General features: G+C 41.7%; 1 protein-coding gene across 2 annotated transcripts in view; it reads right to left on the bottom strand.

Moving 5' to 3' along the window:
- Nucleotides 1–21,142, bottom strand: part of CIBAR1 (CBY1 interacting BAR domain containing 1) — a 30,589-nt gene extending 9,447 nt beyond the window's left edge. Inside the window, exons 1-6 of one of the 2 annotated variants that reach the window (XM_073679584.1) lie at nucleotides 20,852–21,142; nucleotides 16,746–16,980; nucleotides 15,300–15,368; nucleotides 12,562–12,663; nucleotides 6,635–6,739; nucleotides 4,442–4,555 (exon numbers count right to left, since the gene is read on the bottom strand). In XM_073679584.1, coding sequence (XP_073535685.1) covers nucleotides 4,442–4,555; nucleotides 6,635–6,739; nucleotides 12,562–12,663; nucleotides 15,300–15,368; nucleotides 16,746–16,980; nucleotides 20,852–20,868 — 642 coding nt within the window. In that variant the 5' untranslated portion in view covers nucleotides 20,869–21,142. The remainder of the gene's footprint in view (nucleotides 1–4,441; nucleotides 4,556–6,634; nucleotides 6,740–12,561; nucleotides 12,664–15,299; nucleotides 15,369–16,745; nucleotides 16,981–20,851) is intronic. The other variant, XM_073679583.1, reaches the window with a different exon arrangement.
- Nucleotides 21,143–22,310: the final 1,168 nt, after the last annotated feature.

The following is a 22,310-nucleotide window of genomic DNA, read 5'->3' as shown; positions in this document are numbered from 1 at the left end:
ACAGGGAATCTTCCACCGGCGTTCCGTATGAATCACGTATTTCAGAGATTTACAAGGAAACCCCGGTGTAAGCGCTCAGCACAGAGTGCAGGATAGATGTACAGTGGGAAAAAAAAGTATTTCGTCAGCCACCAATTGTGCAAGTTCTCCCACTTAAAAAGATAAGAGAGGCCTGTAATTGACATCATAGGTAGACCTCAACTATGAGAGACAATATGACAAAATAAATCCTGAAAATCACATTGTCTGATTTGCAAAGAATTTTTTTCGAATTTTGATGGAAAATAAGTATTTGGTCACCTACAAACAAGCAAGATTTCTGGCTCTCACAGACTTGTAACTTCTTATTTAAAAGGCTCCTCTGTCCTCCACTCATTACCTGTAGTACTGGCACCTGTTTGAACTTGTTATCAGTATAAAAGACACCTGTCCGCAACCTCAAACAGTCACACTACAAACTCCACTATGGTGAAGACCAAAGAGCTGTCGAAGGACACCAGATACAAAAATTGTAGCCCTGCACCAGGCTGGGAAGACTGAATCTGCAATAGCCAAGCAGCTTGGTGTGAAGAAATCAACTGTGAGAGCAATAATTAGAAAATGGAAGACATACAAGACCACTGATAATCTCCCTAGATCTAGGGCTCCACACAATATGTCACCCCATGGGGTCAAAATGATTTCAAGAGTGGTGATCAAAACTCCCAGAACCACACGGGGAGACCTAGTGAATGACCAGCAGAGAGCTGGGACCAACGTTACACAGGCTACCATCAGTAACACACTACGCCGCCAGGGACTCAGATCCTGCAGTGCCAGACGTGTCCCCCTGTTTACGCCATTACATGTCCGGGCCCGTCTGAAGTTAGCTAGAGAGTAATTGGATGATCCAGAAGAGTATTGGGAGAATGTCATATGGTCAGATGAAACCAAAGTAGAAATGTTTGGAGGAGAAAGAATGCCGAGTTGCATCCAAAGAACACCATACCTACTGTGAAGCATGGGGGTGGCAACATCATGCTTTGGGGCTGTTTCTCTGCCAAGGGACCAGGACGACTGATCCGTGTACATGAAAGAATGAATGGGGCCATGTATCATGAGATTGAGTGCAAACTTCCTTCCATCAGCAAGGGCATTGAAGATGAAACATGGCTGGCTCTTTTAGCATGACAATGATCCTAAGCACACTGCCAGGGCAACGAAGGACTGGCTTCGTAAGAAGCATTTCAAGGTCCTGGAGTGGCCTAGCCAGTCTACAGATCTAAACCCTATAGAAAACCTTTGGAGGGAGTTGAAAGTCCGTTTTGCCCAGCGACAGCCCCAAAACATCACTGCTCTAGAGGAGATCTGCATGGAGGAATGGGCCAACATACTAGCAACAGTGTGTGCCAAACTTGTGAAAACTTACAAAAAACCGTTTGACCTCTGTCATTGCCAACAAAGGATATACGAGTATAACAAAGTATGGAGATGAACTTTTGTAATTGACCAAATACTTATTTTCCACCAAAATTTGAAAAAAAAAATTCTTTCCAAATCAGACAATTTGATTTTCAGGATTTGTTTTCTCATTTTGTCTCTCATAGTTGAGGTCTAACTATGATGTCAATTACAGGCCTCTCTCATATTTTTAAGTGGGAGAACTTGCACAATTGGTGGCTGACTAAATACTTTTTTTCCCCACTGTAAGCCAAGCCACACTGCGATCTTTGGGAGGCAGAATGAACAAATCAGCAGCGGGTAAAGAATTGGTTTTATTTAGTTTTTATGCTATTCCTCGTGCAGTATAAGTGATTAGACAACGTTATTCTTCGGGTTGGTGCGATTACAGGGATACCAGATTTATGTCGGATTTTTTGTTTGGCTGCCGTCACACACTAAAAAAATGCTTCTTTTTTTTTTTGCAAAGACTAGTTTTTGCTTCACCATATTTTAAGAGCTATAATTTTTCCATATCTCGGCCGACAGTCATGTAAGGGCTTGTGTTTTGCGGGAAAGTTGACGTTTTTTATTGGTACCATTTTCGGGCAAGTGACATTTTGTGATCTCTTTCTATTCCGATTTTTGGGAGGCAGAATAAACAAAAAAACAACAATTTAGGAATATATATATATTTTTTTTATGCAGTTCCGCGAGTGGTAAAATTGATAAGGCAGCTTTATTCTTTGGGTCAGTACGATTACAGCGATACCACATTTATATATTTTTTTATGTTTCGGCGCTTTTACACAAAAACTTTTATAGAAAAAAAAATTTTTGCCGCTGTATTCTGAGAGCTATAACTTTTTTATTCTTCGGCTGATTGAGTTGTGTTTTTTGCAGGACAAGATGACGTTTTCAGTGGTACCATTTTTATTTACATTCGTCGTTTTGATCACGTTTTGCTCGGGGGTATGATACAGCATGGTTTTTTGCTTTTTTTTTTTTTAAACCGTGCTCTCTAAAGGGGTTAACTAGTGGGACAGTTTTATAGGTCAGGTCGTTCTGGACGTGGTGATACCAAATGTGTGTACTTTTATTGTTTTTTTTCATAATATTTATTTATGGGTACAATATATATATATTATTTTAATTTTTTTTTTATATTTTTTTACAACTTTTTTACTTAGACTCACTACGGGACTTTCACTTTCTGCAGTCTGATCGCTGCTATAAAGGTATAGCAGTGCAGGATCACTTTATGCCTTATAGCTGTCAGCCCTGCAGACACAAGTTAGTTAGATCATGCACGGCGCATGATCTAACTAAATTGCTAGTAGTGCCTGGTGACCCGGACGACTTCAGGTCACCATGATGAAGTCGCGGGGTCTCTGATTCAATGCTCGCGATCACAGCATTTAGTGGGTTAAAGTGCCGGGAGCTATCAGAATCAGCTGACATCCGGCGCACAGCCTCTTTGCGCACGCGATCCGTGAGACGTGCCTATACGTACCTGGTCATTAAGGCCCAGGGCACAGGGACATATAGATACGTCTCACGTCAGAAAGGGGTTAAATGATAAAACTGGGAAGGCAGGAACAGTAATGCAGGTGTCTCAGAGATTGAATATACATATGGCCTCTTCAGAGAGGAAGACGACTTGAACTCCACCTACTAGAAGTAGCAATCCTAAAAGTCATTATCGACCCTTTAACGAGACTTGCCACATGACTTAGGATAAAAGCCTAACTAAAATCTCAATTTGCAGACACCTGTTTCAGGATGTTGCGCCTCCTCAGTGCAAAGCAGGAGGTCTGATTTGGTTTTATGAGAAACCTCTGACTGGTGTCTAAGGGGTAACGTTACCCCTTTTACTTTACGTTTTGCACTTGCTTTCATTTATTGAATCACGTGTCACTACATAGAAGGCCAAAATCCTCCTCCAACGAGTACAGTAACGCAATCATAGACTTACTAACAGTATATGTGAGCGTGACATTTCAGGTATTACAATTGATGCCATTTGTGAAACTATCCAATTCCTGTAGGAAGCCCTGCATGCTCAAAAGACTTATCTATATACCTGGCCAAAAAGTGCATCTTCTCAATCATCTTGCTGGGTGTGGAGAGTCCTGATCTAGGTAGCGGTTTGTTGCTTACTCCTGTTAGATAGATCTTTTACTCCATTTTGAGATATTTACCCCCCAATTACTTGTTTTTTTAAAATTGGTGTTTGCTCTCATTTTAATCCAGTTGTTCGATATGGACCGTTATATTTAGTGCTCATCTTTATGTTGCCTACCAAGGGGGCATTGCCCACAGGGTAATCATGCAGCCTAAAACGCAGAGAAACATGTGAGCCACGCCCATTTGTAAAGACCATGTAAATCAGCAATAAGTAAAAAGGCCCATATCTAAAAAACTGGAATACTCAGGGGAAATAAAAAAAATAAAAATAAAAAAAAAAGGAGTACAAAATCTTGCCACTTTTGACCAGGGAACAAGTCCTCTTTAAAGGGGTATTCCCATCTCCAAGATCCTATCCCAATATGTAGTAAGTGTAATAATAATAATTTTAGCAAAAACCTCCAATTAAAAACGTAGTATAGTTTTCTGATTAGCTATGTCGCTTACCACATGTGCAGGGCATTGCAGTAGCTCAGGCATCCATGGTTACGGCCACCAAGTCGTTGTAACCATAGATACCTAAGCTACAGCAATGCCCTGCACATGGGGTAAGCGGTATAGATTATCAGGAGAACTATACTACATTTCTAATTGGAGGTATTTCCTAATATTATTACACTAACTACATATTGGGATAGGTTCTAGGAGATGGGAATACCCCTTTAAACCTATTCAAGAAATAAAAGGGTCTTTGTGGATAATACAGGAGTCAATTAGATATTTAAAAAAAAAATTACAAAAAACGTTGAACTATTTCAAGCAGTTTTATGCCAGAATACTGGTTAAAAATGGCAAGATGAAATGGCTCCCCGGTGTCCTGATCCCTGCTCCTCACCTCTAGATCTTCCTCTTCATCAATATCCTCGATATGCTGGAAGGCAGCCGACAAGACCTCTAGAGCCTTCCCGTGAAACAACATCTCAATTGTTACAAAGTCACTGAAAATTTTCTAAGCGGAGAATAAAAAAAAAAAAAAGAAAAATTGGTTAACGCCGGGGATTCATATAACACGTACTTTATACTTTTTCTCACCATTTGCAGTACCGCTATAGACGACACATAAGGAGAGGTTCATTTCACTAGCATAGTTCACTAATAAGCCCCCATAGGCATCTATCTACATTCTATGCACACTGTCAGATGCACTATTACTAATGGCTTGTGTCAGAGGAACATAAAGAGTAAAAGGATTATTCTCATCTCCAAGATCTTATCCCGATATGTAGTAGATGTAATAATATTATTAGCAAATACCTCCAATTAGATAAGTAGCATAGTTCTTCTGATTCGCTATGTCGCTTACCCCATGTGCAGGGCGTTGCAGTAGCTTAGATATCCATGGTTACGACCACTAACAACTAGCTGTCACTATATGAGTGGTCATAAGCATGGATACCTAAGCTACTGCAATGCCTGCACATGGGGTAAGTGAAATAGCTAATCAGAAAAACTATACAACATTTCTAATTGGAGGTATTTGCTAATATTATAATCACACCTTCTAAATATTGGGATAGGAGCTTGAAGATGGGAATACCCCTTTAAACTACGGTTGCTAATATCTCTCACTATCCAGCCTTCAGAGAATGGGGATGTATACTGTCACCACCATATAATCACATGTGGGAAGAGTATTATGAGCCTCTGTCCATCAGTCAGCTGCTCTCAGACAATCAGCACTGCTGGGAGGGTAGCTCGCAGACCAATGTCCTTTTCAGCTGGATGCCAGGTATTCTACGTAAATCAATAGCACTGGAAAAAAGTTGGCTGACAGGACTATGTACCTGACGTCTCTAAGGGAGGTGTTTCTGCGTACACTGCAATCCTTTTAAATGAAAGAAAATAAAGCAGATTTTAAGGTTTTAACGAATGCTGGACTACGCTTGTATCATATGTTATGTTGCTTGATTACCTGTGAGGTCGGCAGGTTAAACATGATATCTTTATCTTTGGGCTTATTCACATCTCGGTGATTTTTCTCACACACATAAAATGGTCCAAAGTTTCATCAGTGTACCATCTGAGTGATCAGTTTTTTGTGCATGGTGTTAAAAAATAAGTGGTGGTTTCTCAAGCGTCTCATATCAAAAGGTCCATGAAAGCCGAACAGCACGCGAACGGCAGCTGAGTGCTTTTTCACGAACCTATAGATTTGTATAGGCGAGTTTGATTTGTGACTTGGATCAAAATTGGACAAGTCTCCTTGATTTTGTGCTGACTACTTGGTTTGCAAAAATAGACGGACATGTGAACAGCCCAGATAGACCCTGTGCATGAAAAGAGGACATCTGAGCCCTCCGATGGAGCCATTGATGTAAGCCGAGCTGTTCAATACTAGATTACATACAGCTGAACACACTCTGAGGAAGTGCTCAAGATACATATATTTTTTTTTTTGGAGAAGCAGGAAATTCTTTAAAAACAAACAAAAAATTACTAACCTTTTTACCATAAGAGGAGAACTCGCTAGACCATTGTTTTATTTAAATAAGCACCCCTCCTCCTCCCATCAAAGTTTTTATCCTCTTAATATATAACTGTGTACTTACAATTGCTCATTTTGCCTTTATACCCAGCTTATTCTTCTCTTTTCCATTAGGTTTATAACATCACTTGGTTAAAAACTGACTAGCTGAATCCTTCTAAGCTCTATGTAGAAACAGGAGGTCAATTTTCCCTGCACAAGTCACTGCAAAAGTCCCTGGTAGAGGGAGGTGGGAGCAGCTGGGTCAGGAGTTGAAGAGGGGAATGATAAATACAGGGAAAAGAGACTTCCTGCTTCTACTTGGAGCAGAGAAAAGAGAAGAATTAGCTGGGTAGAAAGGCAAAATGAGCAATTGTAAGTACACAGTGCTATATAATATGATGATTGCAATATATTAAGAAGATAAAAACTTTTATGGGAGGAGGAGTGATTGTTTAAGTGGGGGTACTCCAGAGCCTCCTTTTCCAGTTGGCTGGAAAACAACTTTTAATGTTATGTCGCTTTACACACAAGACCACACTGAGGATTGGACACGTGACTTACTTTTATATCTTTGATCTTCTGCTTTTCAAAATTGTCAATGGTCTCCTCCAATTGGCGACTTATTCTGGCTGCATCCATCGTTGCTCGCTGTAGTTCCGTTTCAGCCTTAAACACAGACATTTGAGTGGTTCATAATCATCCATCACTATATAAAGGCCTCGGATATTACACTGCTGTGGGTACAGCTCTTAGTATCCCAGACCTGGTCCCTTTAAAAAGCCGATTGACACGGGTGCAAATAACTGGACCCTCAATGATCTAATATTTGTGTCTTGGAAAAGCCCTTTAAATAAGGCATCTACAGTCTCTTGGTATCCTTGTCCTCAGATATCCTTAAGGTGTACAGCGGTGTGAAAAAGTGTTTGCCCCCTTCCCGATTTCTTATTCTTTTGCATGTTAGTCACACTTAAATGTTTCAGATCACAAAACAAATTTAAATATTAGACAAAGATAACACAAGTAAACACAAAATGCAGTTTTTAAATGAAGGTCTTTATTGTCAAGGGAAAAAGAAATCCAAACCTACAGGGCCCTGTGTGAAAAAGATATTGCGCCCCCCCCCTCCCCTCTTTAAAACATAAACCACAGTAAAGTTATCACATCTTTGACTTTGGGAAACTGAGTTCAGTTTCCCTAGTCACACACAGGCCTGATTACTGCCATACCTGTTCTCAATCAAGAAATCACTTAAATAGGACCTGCCTGACAAAGTAAAGTAGACCAAAAGATCCTCAAAAGCTAGGACATCATGCTGCGATGCAAGTAAATTCAGGAACAAATGAGAAAAAGTAATTGAGATCCATCAGTCTGGAAAAGATTATAAAGCCATTTCTAAAGCTTTGGGACTCCAGCGACCCACAGTGAGAGCCATTATCCACAAATGGCAAAAACATGGAACAGTGGTGAGCTTGCGCCGGAGAGGCAGGCCGACCAAAATTACCCCAAGAGTGCAGAGACAACTCATCCAAGAGGTCACAAAAGACCCCACAACAACATCCAAACAACTGAAGGCGGGACAATGATCCAAAACATACCAGCAAGTCCACCTCTGAATGGCTTAAGAAACACAAAATTAAGACTTTGGAGTGGCCTAGTCAAAGTCCTGACTTTAATCCAATTGAGATGCTGTGGCAGGACCTTAAAAAGGCGGTTCATGCTGGGAAACCCTCCAATGTGGCAGAAAAAGATGAGTGGGTCAAAATTCCTCCAGAGCGTTGTAAGGCTATGTGCCCACGATGCTGAATTGATGCGGATTTTTCCTGAGCGTTTCTGCCTCTCCCTGGCAGAAAAAACGCATGTGGATTTTCCATGAGTTTTTTTCTGCCAGGGAGAAGCGTTTAAGCGTTTTTACATGCGTTTTTCCAAGCGATTTTGATCACTTGGAAAAATGCTTGACAAGTTAGTCACACAATATAAATCCATGCAGCCGGCATGGATTTATATTGTGTGGCCAACTTATTAATGCAGCATCAATAGTAAGAAAAAGAAAACGTAAAAAATAAAAACACTATACTTACCTCTCCGGTGACGTCCTCGGTCCTTGGCGACCCGCGGTTTTCTGAAACGACCTGTGGTGACGTCATTTAGTCAGCTGACAGGTCACGCGACCGCTGACGTCAACGGTCACATGACTAAATAACGTCACCGCAGGTCCTTTCAGAACACCACGGGATGCCAAAGACAGAGGATGCCACCGGGGGCTGCCGGAGAGGTAAGTATAATGTTTTTTTTTTTATTTTTTATGTTTTAATTCTTTTTTTTTTACTAATGGTACCCGGGTCTGGAGGAGAGAGTCTCCTCTTCTCCTGACCCAGGTACCATCCGCGCATTGAATCGCATAACATCCGCATGTATACATGTGGAGGTTATGCAGTTCAATGCAAGTCAATGGAGGCGATTTCGCCGTGATTACGCACAATAAATGGTTGTGCTGCAAATTTTTCCGCAATGATAATCAGCAGAGGAAATTTCCGCAGCATGTGGATTATCATTGGGAAACATGGCAGACAACTTAACAAGCGTTTTTAATGCATTTTCGCGGAGGAAATGCCGCTGCGGAAACGCATTAAATCCGCATCGTGGGCACACAGCCTGAAAAACTCATTTCCAGTTATTGCAAACACTTGATTGCAGTTGTTGTTGTTAAGGGTGGCCCAGCCAGTTATTAGGTTTAGGGGGCAATCACTTTTTCACACAGGGCCCTGTAGGTTTGGATTTCTTTTTCCCTTAATAATAACGACCTTCATTTAGAAACAGCATTTTGTGTTTACTTGTGTTATCTTTATCTAATATTTTAATTTGTTTTGTGATCTGAAACATTTAAAGTGTGACAGACATGCAAAAGAATAAGAAATCAGGAAGGGGGCAAACACTTTTTCACACCACCGTATATTCTTAGTGATTATTCTCACCAGGCAATGATCCCTCTCTACAGAAGTAGGAATGATGGGAGTGATACTTCCCTGCCCCTGTGATGACTAGCGTTAAGCATTACGCATATCAGTAAGGGTCTTATGTTAAACATATTTTATGTGCGGTATGCAACAACCTAGCACTTCTATCTGCAATATGAGCGAAATGAAGCTTGGGTGCATTATAACTTATAAATTATAATATAATATCAAGTGCTCCGACCTCCAGGTATCAGCACAGTCCTGAGTCACGGAACTTTCTTTTCCAACTTGTGTCTGACGCAGGGCAGGGTTGGCCAATGATTCATGCTTTGTGTAGGGGGCTGGCTGACTGCTCATTTTCAATAGCTAAGCCAGACCCCTTCTCGGTCTGTGCATCGGCTGTGACAAGAAGGGGGGTGACAGCTATTGAAATGGGAATTTTAGGGTAAAACTGTGGTAGTTCACGTGCAAGATTAGAAAAGCCGTCCGTCCTGCTTCGGAGATTTCATGAAATTGATGCAGTTTATACCTGGGACTTATATCTGGTTAAGGAAAAAGCAAATGACTTTTTCATGCACAATTTTGTCACAATACGAATCAATGGGTCGGATGTTTTGCGCAAGGGTTTCTGCCATCTTTTAAGTTGCCACCGTTATTTTCTTAACCCCGTACTGTTGGAGCTAAATCTTTATTTTATGTTTTGTCATGTCCTTCTTCTAAAGCCCACAACTTATATTTTTCTGTGAAAATAGTTGAATGAGGCCTTCAGGGTCGTCTCACTACTCCGCAGCCAGCATGAGACATACATGTACATCACATGTCAGGAAGAGTTAAAGGGGTATTCCCATCTCCAAAATCCTATCCCAATATGTAGTAGACGTAATATTATTACTAAATATTAGCAAATACTTTCAATTATAAATGTAGTATAGTACTTCTGATTCACTATGCTGTCTCTTTGATTTGTCATCCATTTTCCTCCTGCGGCCCCATCCAGGGAGGTTGGCTACAGTCCCATGTACAGTTAGGTCCATATTTATTTGGACAGAGACATTTTTCTAATTTTGGTTCTAGACATTACCACAATGAATTTTAAACAAAACAATTCAGATGCCGTTGAAGTTCAGACTTTCAGCTTTCATTTGAGGGAATCCACATTAAAATTGGATGAAGGGTTTAGGAGTTTCAGCTCCTTAACATGTGCCACCCTGTTTTTAAAGGGACCAAAAGTAATTGGACAATTGACTCCCAGGCTATTTCATGGACAGGTGTGGGCAATCCCTTCATTATGTCATTCTCAATTAAGCAGATAAAAGACCTGGAGTTGATTTGAGGTGTGGTGCTAGCATTTGGAAGGTTTTGCTATGAAGTAAACATGCGGTCAAAGGAGCTCTCCATGCAGGTGAAACAAGCCATCCTTAAGCTGCAAAAACAGAAAAAACCCATCCGAGAAATTGCTACAATATTAGGAGTGGCAAAATCTACAGTTTGGTACATCCTGAGAAAGAAAGAAAGCACTGGTGAACTCATCAATGCAAAAAGACCTGGGCGCCCAAGGAAGACAACAGTGGTGGATGATCGCCGAATAATCTCCAGGGTGAAGAGAAACCCCTTCACAACAGCCAACCAAGTGAACAACACTCTCCAGGAGGTAGGCGTATCAATATCCAAATCTACCATAAAGAGAAAACTGCATGAAAGTAAATACAGAGGGTTGACTGCACGGTGCAAGCCACTTATAAGCATCAAGAATAAAAAGGCTAGACTGGACTTTGCTAAAAAACATCTAAAAAAAGCCAGCACAGCCATCAAAGCAAAAGGTGGCTACTTTGAAGAACCTAGAATATAAGACATATTTTCAGTTGTTTCACACTTTTTTGTTAAGTATATAATTCCACATGTGTTAATTCATAGTTTTGATGCCTTCAGTGTGAATGTACAATTTTCATAGTCAAGAAAATACAGAAAAATCTTTAAATGAGAAGGTGGGTCCAAACTTTTGGTCTGTACTGTACTTGTCTATAATTATCTTTCTAATCTCCTGAGACAACTCTTTCCTTTGCTTCCTCTGGTCCATGTTGAGTTTGGTACACACCATGTCACCAAACAGCACAGTGAGTATCTGTAGCCCTATATACAGGCCCACTGACTGATTACAAGATTGTAGACACCTGTAATGCTAATTAGTGGACACAACTTGATTTAACATGTCCCTTTTGTCACATTATTTTCAGCGGTACCATCATTTCTATCCAGGCCTATTTCAGGAGTTAATTTTTTTTTTTTAATTCTATGGAAGCAGGGTTGAAAAGCAATGTCTGACTTTCATTTGTTCATTTTCATAGATTTTTAATTTATTATTACTTTTGTCAGATTCAAGTTTTCTGTGACCATTGTGGGTTTTTCTTTCATTAAACAAGGGGTACCAACAATTTTGACCACGTGTGTATTTTGCCGTTTGAATGAAGGCACCCGGGTGCCGCTAAGTGTATGTAGAAATACGAATACCACTATAAAATACTAAAGGCAGATTAGCGACAAAGTTTTTTATATACCCCTAGGCGTTTTTAATCAAATATGAAATAAAAGCTACGTTTTATGGCTTGTTAGAGAGGGGTCTCTTTTGGGGTTCTCCCCATTTTGTAAATACAATATGTTATACATGTGAATATACCCTAAACTGGTGAAGGGATATTTGCTAAAAACAAGTCTTCGCTATTTGGAAACAGTGATGGTCGGAGATTACATTTTACCAATGAGATCTTCTCTCTCTCTCGGTATCATCAGAAGATCATCAGACGGACTTCCTCTTTTAGGGTTAGGCTATGTAAGAATTAAAAATGAAAAAAAAAAAAAAACCTAAAAAGGAAAAATGTTTCAAGACTTTCCAAAATAGACGAAAATGTTCTCTTATAGTAGCAAGGAACTTTTTCATCCGGAGACAATATTAGGAGGAGAATAGGACTGTTGTCATACAGCACTAGGCACAGCGCCATATGTCGATGCAAAAACATTGCAATATTTAAAAGGGAATCAGCACGTTTTTCCCATTTAATCTGATGACAGCATAATATACAGCAAGAGATCCTGATTTCATGGTTGTGTCACTTGCTAGACTGTGTGTTGTAGTTTCAATGCAATCAGTGTTTTATCAGCAGGAGATTATCATTGCAGGACTATGTCTCATGTGCAGGGAAGTAAGACTAATCTGTGTAACCCCGCCCTCACCACTGATTCGCAGCTTGCTGACAATGTACACAGGAATTTGCCAATCACAGGGGTGTGGGCGGGGTTATACACAGCTCATCATTCTGACCACTGCTACATCTACAGCACAGAAAACAGGGATTCTATCAAAACTGCATGAAGCAGCCTATTAAGAGACACATCGCTGGAATCAGGCTCCCTTGCCCGATATTATGCTGCTCTCAGATTACATAGCAAAACATGCTGACAGATTCCCTTTCAACTACAATTTAGGCAGATTAGACATGCTGTTGATATCATGAAATAAATAAATGGAAAGAAGGATACAATGATTTGCCGATCTGATGGGTTTCTCTGACGAGTTTTCTCTAGCTGCGCCATTTGCTTCGCTTCTCTGTTCCTGGCACTTAAAGTTACTTTGAGATCTTCCTTTAAAAAAAAAAATAGTTTTCTTAACACAACCATCTCTCACTATGGACATGAAGTTTTGAATAGTACCAAAAGGGCTGACTTCAATATTTGTTTGTTTTCCAAAACTTTTTTCACTGTATTTTTTTAGTCCCCCTATGGAAAGTGAACCTGCAATTGCTTGATCACCTGTATTGTATACTGCAATATTATATTATTGCAATATATGGAGAAAATCATAGCCTCCTATGAAGCCCAACCTATGCCTTGGCTTCACAGATACAGTTATATGAAAAAGTTTGGGCACCCCTATTAATCTTAAGCTTAATGTTTTATAAAAATTGGTGGTTTTGCAACAGCTATTTCAGTTTGATATATGTAATAACTGTTGGACACAGTAATGTTTCTGCCTTGAAATGAGGTTTATTGTACTAACAGAAAATGTGCAATCTGCATTCAAATAAAATTTGACAGGTGCATAAGTATGGGCACCTCATCAGAAAAGTGACATTAATATTTAGTAGATCCTCCTTTTGCAAAAATAACAGCCTCTAGTCGCTTCCTGTAGCTTTTAATGAGTTCCTGGATCCTGGATGAAGGTATTTTTGACCATTCCTCTTTACAAAACAATTCCAGCTCAGTTAAGTTTGATGGTCGCCAAGCATGGATAGCCCTCTTCAAATGATCCAACAGATGTTCAATGATATTCAGGTCTGGGGACTGGGATGGCCATTCCAGAACATTGTAATTGTTCCTCTGCATGAATGCCTGAGTAGATTTGGAGCGGTGTTTTGGATCATTGTCTTGCTGAAAGATCCATCCCCTGCGTAACTTCAACTTTGTCACTGATTCTTGAACATTATTGTCAAGAATCTGCTGATACTGAGTGGAATCCATGCGTCCCTCAACTTTAACAAGATTCCCGATGCCGGCATTGGCCACACAGCCCCAAAGCATGATGGAACCTCCACCAAATTTTATTGTGAGTAGCAAGTGTTTTTCTTGGAATGCTGTGTTTTTTTGCCGCCATGCATAACGCCTTTTTGTATGACCAAACAACTCAATCTTGGTTTCATCAGTCCACAGGACCTTCTTCCAAAAAGAAATGTGCTTTTGCATACCTCAGCCGACTCTGTTTGTGGCATGCTTGCAGAAACGGCTTCTTTCGCATCACTCTCCCATACAGCTTCTCCTTGTGAAAAGTGCGTTGTATAGTTGACCGATGCACAGTGACACCATCTGCAGCAAGTTGATGCTGCAGCTCTCTGGAGGTGGTCTGAGGATTGTCCTTGACTGATCTCACCATTCTTCTTCTCTGCCTTTCTGATGTTTTTCTTGGCCTGCCACTTCTGGCCTTAACAAGAACTGTCCCTGTGTTCTTCCATTTCCTTACTATGTTCCTCACAGTGGAAACTGACAGGTTAAATCTCTGGGACAGCTTTTTGTATCCTTCCCCTGAACAACTATGTTGAATAATCTTTGTTTTCAGATCATTTGACAGTTGTTTTGAGGAGCCCATGATGCCACTCTTCAGAGGAGATTCCAACAGGAGAACAACTTGCAAGTGGCCTCTTTAAGTAGCTTTTCTCATGATTGCATACACCTGGCTATGAAGTTCAAAGCTCAATGAGGTTACAAAACCAAAAAAAGTGCTTTAGTAAGTCAGTAAAAAGTAGGTAGGAGTATTTAAAACAAGAAAATGATAACGGTGCCCATACTTATGCACCTGTCAAATTTCGTCTGAATGCAGATTGCACATTTTCTGTTAGTACAATAAACCTCATTTCAAGGCAGAAACATTAGTGTCCAACAGTTATTACATATATCAAACTGAAATAGCTGTTGCAAAAACACCAATTTTAAGAAAACATTAAGCTTAAGATTAATAGGGGTGCCCAAACTTTTTCATATAACTGTATACCAAAGATAGCGGCAATGAGGCTGGATGAGGGGGTTGCAGCACCTGAACAGACAACCCTCCTGGATCACACAGTTTAAATACAGTCATAGATTGACAGTGTCATTAAAGCAGGTTGTCCATTACTTGGACAACCTCTTCTCAATCCCCATGTTCTCCCCCAGTAAATAGTAACACCTATACTCACCTCCGACGCTGTTCCGGTGGTGTTGGCGGCTCTCCCAGGGCTTACATGACATTATTATGTCACGCAATCCCTGTGGTCAATCTGCACAGGCTTCACTCTCCTCTCCTGTGAACAAATAAAGACATCCAGAGGAAGTGAGAGGACGGCCGCAACTCTCACTTCCTCTGGATCTCAATTACAATGTCAATTTTACCGTTATGTCACGCGAGCCCAGGGAGAACCAGAGCCAACACCGCTGAAACAGCACCGGCACCGTAGAGGAGTATAAGTGTTATTATTTTACTGAGGGGAAACAGTGATTCATAAAAGGTCCAAGTAGTGGACAATCCCTTTAAGCCAGCGATTGGAGCAGGTTCAGACTGCTGCCATTAGAGGTTGATGCCGGCTGTATAACACATCCAGCACCAACCCTGCTGTGTGGAGCGTGCGCCGCTGAGCTCATTCCATACACCCACACCATGACATAATAGTAACCCATGGGGTGTGAAGGAGTTAATGATGTCTACTCATCCACCCACACGTATACACAGAAGATACAATGGACAAACTTACCCTTTTGAGCTTGACTATCGCTCCGTAGCTTTTCAGAGGTTCAATTACTTTGGCTTCAAGTCTTTCCACCTGACAATAGAATTCACATCTTCAGTGCACAAGGACATTTATTGTCACCATGAGCCCCTCTACTGTATGTGGAGTGTGGATGTTCTCTAGTGTCAGTTACCAACCATTCCCGCCATTACACAATCCTTATATACAATCATGAAAGCACAAGCCTATGGGATGTATTTTCTGTATCACTGAGGTTAAAAGCAGTGACCTCCACCCTTGATTTAGAGCCCAGCGGTGCACAACCTGCAGCCCAGGTCCCCTTGAGGCCCAAGGTGCCATTGTGGTCAGTACCATACTTGTCTATGTCTGTTCACATGTATTTCCATGTTACACAGGAATGGCACATAGGTGGGGGCAGGAGCAGGTGAGTACCAGCTGTACAGAGTGTGGCTACCTCTGGGATCCCTATATTTAGGAAGGATGGACCCCCATGAGGAGGTGGAGAGGTCACTACTTGTGTTGCCACCTACATTCTAGTTTTATGGTAGTGAAACAATTAGCTGCTTCCAAACTCCAACAGAGAGAACTGAATCTACGCATGGTCTCTTTTATAGCTAAAGTGTGAATGGGAGAGAAGGGAGCCACGTTCTTCAGAAAAGTTGGGAGTTTTGCAAGTAGAAAACACCACATATCAGACAATTATGGTATATACTTTCAGTTTGCAAAAAAAAGTCTTAAGCAAACTACCATCAGCCAAACCTGCCGATATCGAAGGGGTCTGGTCAGTAGTCTATTGTGTAAGGAGGTCCTGGGCAGAAAATGTCAGGGAAGGTAAGGATTTAACATGTCAGATTTCAGACTGCCGAGCCTTTGTTCTCCCCGAAATCAGCCACCGCCAGAGATCTCTGCTAGCGGCTCTCTCAGAGAGAACACTGGAGCACTCATCAGTGAGCGCTCCTGTCTATGGGAGAGACAGTCGAGACAGAGGTCGGTCGAATGATGATTTGAACCATCATTTGGCTGACAGCCATCTAAGGTGTATGAGGGGCTTTAGATTATGACACCCTATAAAAAGTCTATCATACAAATATTACTTCTCATCTATTCACCGGTAAGTGATAAGTGTCTGATCGCTGGGACCCCACTGATCATGATATTAGAGTTCATTTGTCCCTCATTTCAATGGAAAGGGTGGTTGCACGTGTGCTTTGCCACTCCAGTCATTGTCTATGGAAATTACTAGAAGAGCTGCAGCCTTGTAGGCCCAGCAGCCTTGTAGGCCCAGCAGCCTTGTAGGCCCTGCAGCCTTGTAGGCCCTGCAGCCTTGTAGGCCCTGCAGCCTTGTAGGCCCTGCATGCTGCGGAGAATACCAGCACTGGCTAGAAGTGTTACATGATATAGGACACCCTGTGTGAGAAATAGTCTCAATTCTTGATGATACCTCCATACCTCTGCCTGGCGATAATCCTGAAGTTTGGCAAGTTCATCAGCAAAACCCTTCAGTCCATGTTTCAGATTTGGGGTTTCGGTGTCGGCGTATGCATTGACTTCTCTTACCAGCAGATCAGCTTTGTCCCGCAGCCTGGCAGTTTTACGGACATACCCGGCATAGATTTGGCATAGCTCTCCAAAGTGCTTTTCCACATTACCAACCGTTTCTTGTATCTGTCTGGTCTGATTGTCTCTGGGGTAAGAAATAACAGGAACATGTCAAGAGTGCCACTGGGGGAATGCTGGACTGTAATAAATGAAGACACTAAACATTGGAATGATATTCAGAAATTTTCCTTTATGGCTGGACAAACCACTTACTTTTCTATAGGGTCAATTATCAAGTAAAGGGAAAGTCTTGAAATTAAAAAAACAAAACAAAGGCCTTCTCCTCTGAGATGCCACCAGCTGGCAGAACATCAACGTCTTTCAGAAATTTGGCATCATCTCTAACATTCAGCAACATCTTTGACTAGATGGAAAGGGTCTCCATACATATAGGAAAGCCTAAAGCTGGCCTTACATATTATATTATCATCTGCCTAACGAGCCGATTCCCAAAGTATCAGCAGTATGGGAGTGATCCAAAGACAGATGGTGGAGAAATTAAAGATCTCAACATGCCTGATTCTATCTTCTCAAGTGATGTAAGCCACCACTATGGTGTCCACCAGCACCTATTAAGAACACTTCCCGTTCTTACCGTTTCTTCCAGCTCCATTTCTATATACACAGCATTCAATAAGAAGTCTATATATAATTGTCACAGCGGCCAAGTGAAAGAGCAGCTTGGTGTAATGGCAGATGACCCCAGGGCTGTTGAGTAGAAGCTGAAGTTGGTTTTGGTTAAGTCAAAAATGGATTGGTCATAGCTTTAAATGATTTGAACAACCCATTCTAAAAGTATTCACTAATCCAAAGGATAGGCGATAACTTGTGGTTCAGAGGGCATTCAGCCCCTATATATCAAATAAGTACAGTGCATTGGCTAATACTGATTATTATACATGAGCCATTTATGAAAGAGTTGGGTGTGGAAAAGAAAGGTCTCGGGAATTTGGCTCATTGACTCCAGAGTTGTGGTAGCCAGACTTCGACAACTCATCAGGGCTGGTTTTCCCTACAATATTTTATTATTTAGTTTAAAGCACAAACAAGTAAAGATAAATAAAATATTGATATATAAGAAATAGAAACAAAAACAACAACCTAATTACACCAATCAACATGTCAAAAGCCCCTATCCTGGATGTGATGCTGATGTCACAATCTAGGTCCAAATAAGAGGTGCAACTACAGGAAAAGTGCCCCCGACTACCCCCACTACACATCCTGCCAACTTTTATTATTTACTGGTGCCCAGCAGCAAGGAATGGAGCAGATCATGGCTCCCTGCTATGCCACGGATATTTACAAATGTATCCACATCCGTAAGATATAATTGAGTGAAGTAGTGGTGCCCAAAGCCATTAGCAGCCCCCTTCTTGCCTCTTCTCTCTGACGCAGCTGGTGTAATGATGCCACGTAGTCATGCTGCCAGCCTCATTCATATATTTGTATATTTAGGGGAGGCACAGTGGCAAATTAGATATATTTGTAGGGCAGGCTAATTACTTATTGAGGGCACAATGTGGGGCAATCTTTATTTAGGGGCACACTGAAGGGAATTTATTATGTGGGGGGCACAGTATTGGGTATTTCATATGCATGGAGCATATACAGTGCATTGTGAAAGTATTTGGCCCCCTTGAACTTTTCTACCTTTTGCCACATTTCTGGCTTCAAACATAAAGATATAAAATTCTAATTTTTTGGGGGAAGAATCAACAACAAGTGGGACACAGTCGTGAAGTGCAACAAAATTTATTGGATATTTTAAACTTTTTTAAAAAATGAAAAGTGGGGCGTGCAATATTATTCGGTCCCCTTGAGTTAATACTTTGTAGCTCCACCTTTTGCTGTGATTACAGCTGCAAGTCGTCTGGGATATGTCTATCAGTTTTGCACATCGAGAGGCTGAAATTCTTGCCCATTTTTCCTTGCAAAACAGCTCGAGCTCATTGAGGTTGGATGGAGGGCGTTTGTGAACAGCAGTTTTCAGCTCTTTCCCCAGATTCTCGATTGGATTCAGGTCTGGACTTTGACTTGGCCATTCTAACACCTGGATACGTTTATTTTTTAACCATTCCATTGTAGATTTTGCTTTGTTTGGGATCATTGTCTTGTTGGAAGATAAATCTCCGTCCCAGTCTCAGGTCTTTTGCAGACTCCAACAGGTTTTCTTCCAGAATGGTCCTGTATTTGGCTCCGTCCATCTTCCCTGTCCCTGCTGAAGAAAAGCAGGCCCAAACCATGATGCTGCCACCACCATTTTTGACAGTGGGGATCGTGTTGTGAGGGTGATGAGCTGTGCTGCTTTTATGACAAACATATCGTTTTGCATTGTGGCCAAAAAGCTTGATTTTGGTTTCATCTGACCAGAGCACCTTATTCCACATGTTTGGTATGTCTCCCATGTGGCTTGTGGCAAACTTCAAATGAGACTTTTTATGGATATCTTTGAGAAATGGCTTTCTTCTTGCCACTCTTCCATAAAGGCCAGATTTGTGCAGTGTATGACTGATTGTTGTCCTATGGACAGACTATCCCACCTCAGCTGTAGATCTCTGCAGTTCATCCAGAGTGATCATGGGCCTTTTGGCTGCATCTCTGATCAGTCTTCTCCTTGTTCGAGATGAAAGTTTAGAGGGACGGCCGGGTCTTGGTAGATTTGCAGTCGTCTGATACTCCTTCCATTCAATATGATCGCTTGCACAGTGCTCCTTGAGATGTTTAAAACTTGGGAAATCTTTTTGTATCCAAATCCGGCTTTAAACTTCACTACAACAGTATCTCGGACCTGCCTGGTGTGTTCCTTGGTCTTCATGATGCTCTCTGCACTTGAAACAGAACTCTGAGACTATCACAGAGCAGGTGCATTTATACGGAGACTTGATTACACACAGGTGGATTCTAGTTATCATTACCAGTCATTTAGAACAACATTGGATCATTCAGAGATCCTCACTGAACTTCTGGAGTGAGTTTGCTGCAGTGAAAGTAAAGGGGCCGAATAATATTGCACGCCCCACTTTTCAGTTTTTTTAAAAAGTTTAAAATATCCAATAAATTTCGTTCCACTTCACGATTGTGTCCCACTTGTTGATTCTTCCCCCCAAAAATTAGAATTTTATATCTTTATGTTTGAAGCCAGAAATGTGACAAAAGGTAGAAAAGTTCAAGGGGGCCAAATACTTTCACAATGCACTGTATATATTTATATGTGCTATTGTTATTTTCAGGGGTACAGTATATTAGTCAGGGGTAAATATGGGTCCAAAGATATCGGGACAGCAAACTGTGCAGAGAAAAGTCCGGGCTGGGAGTAGTCATCATGAATGTCTGGGGCTAATGGGAGGAGATGGGAGGGGGTGGAAATAATAATAAAAAATTAATAAAACACCAGCTCCCAGTATACTCTTACTATTGTTAAGGATATTCTGAGTGGAGTAAATTCACAGAGTATAAACTTATATGGAAGGTCAGTGCAAAACCTGGGGCTGGGCCCACTCAGTAGTGTATCACTCAACCTCTCGCCTGTATTGACCCCATAAGTACACTGCTATAGTGCCCACCTGTATTGTGTAAAGTGTCCTCCCTTATTACGTACAATGTCCTCCCTTATTATGTGTACAGTAAATAGTGTGCTCTCCCTTATTATAATATGCAGTGATCATTGCCTGTGTGTGGTTGGTGTCTGCCTCATGGGTCTGGAGTGGGCTCTATACAAATTTCGGGAGGGGATTATATGTCATATGCTGTATTTGTAAGTGAGATGGCCCAGGGAGGGCAGTGTATAAATGAGTGATGTGCAAGGGAAACAAGCTGCATGGTGCGGACTCGCACTGGTCAGGTTCCATCATTACTGGATGATTTTTGGGATCAGCAGCAGACAAGTCACACATCCTCCGCCTATCTACATGCGGTCACCCCCTGATATAGGTACACACTGCCTGTATACACACCTTGGCTGCAGGAACATGGCTGCGGGTGGTCTGCGGACGTGATTCCTTCCTTCTCCCCTGCCCCCCAGCCCCGCACACTCCTCACCTAGCCCTGGCCTCTGGAGTCTGGCTCATGATGACGATGGTGATGGCGCGTCCTCCAGGATGGCAGCTCTAGCTCCGCCCTACTCCTCTCAGTCACCAGGGGGCGCCGTTGTCATGGTTTCTGCTTGACGCTTCCCGATGTACAAGATCACGTGACGGAGGCGCAGTCTGTGTTCCTCTGTCGCTGGAGGCGGGGCGTGAAATGCGCTGAGTGACGTGACAGCTATCTGGCGTTATCACGGCGCTCCCGGCAGGTGGCGCTCCCGCAGGCCGCGCTGTGCAATACTCAGGAGTGTGCGGCCCCTTCTGTGAGTAGCAGACTATGGGGCTGCTGTGTAGCAGGGTATTCCGTGCTGTCATTCCCCAGGGAAGCTGCCTGTCCTGCGGAGTCACAACCAACCAATACAAAGGCTGTGTGCCCACTATGCATTTTTCAAGCGTTTTTGCCTCGGAATTTCCGCAGCGAAAACGCTTAAACGCTTGGTAATACGTGGCCCATGGTCCCCAATGATAATCCGCATGTGCTATGCACATGCTGCGGAAATTTCCGTTGCGGATTATCATTGGGGAAAACTACGCAGCATGTCCATTAATTTTGCGGACACGCAGCGTAATTGCCGCCATTGACTTGCATTGAAATGCTTAATATCCGTGTCAGCACATTTGCACACACTGATAATATGCGTTTCTATGTGCGGATGGGTACCCGGGTCTGGAGAAGAGGAGACTCTCATCCAGACCCGGGTATCAGAGAACCTGTAAAAAAAAGAATTAAAATAAAAAGTAAAGATTATACTCACCTTCCGATGGCTCCCAGTGTTTTCTCTGCTATGTCCAGTCTGTTGTATGGGTCTCGGTGGTGTGAAGGACCTGACATCTTTCAGCTGTATCACATCTAATGTAGTGTACTTAATTATATGTACCAAATGTCCAGCTGGGGTCTTTATGTAGGGGAGACAGGGCAAAAACTTAGAACAAGGATGAATCATCATCGCCACACAATAAAAGAAAAAAGAATAGATCTGCCTGTAGCCAAGCATTTTTGTTCCCCTGATCACAGCATACAAGATATGAAATTACTAGTATTAAAAGGTAACTTCAAATCTCAAAAAGAAAGAAGAATCTCAGAATATAAACTGATGGTGACCTTTAACACTTTCAGAGCAGGAATGAATGTGTCGCATGGATTTATGTCATTCTACATCAACTAAGGAATGTGCTCCTCAGACTTGTGAGGCCATCACAACACTGGACCTAATCACAGGACAATAAAACCTTCACACTCCTTATCTATTAACTGCTAAAATATTTATAGCCAGAACTGTTTATCTCTTCCATAATAACTTTGCTTCTCATCACTTGTCTTACCTATTGC

The sequence above is a fragment of the Phyllobates terribilis genome, unplaced genomic scaffold (genome assembly GCF_046119375.1).
Source record: "Phyllobates terribilis strain yellow unplaced genomic scaffold, ASM4611937v1 Scaffold_4__5_contigs__length_816908805, whole genome shotgun sequence".
In the NCBI taxonomy this organism is placed as follows: Eukaryota; Metazoa; Chordata; class Amphibia; order Anura; family Dendrobatidae; genus Phyllobates; species Phyllobates terribilis.
The sequence above is the reverse complement of the archived record's forward strand: the minus strand, read 5'-3'. Positions and strand labels throughout refer to the sequence as shown.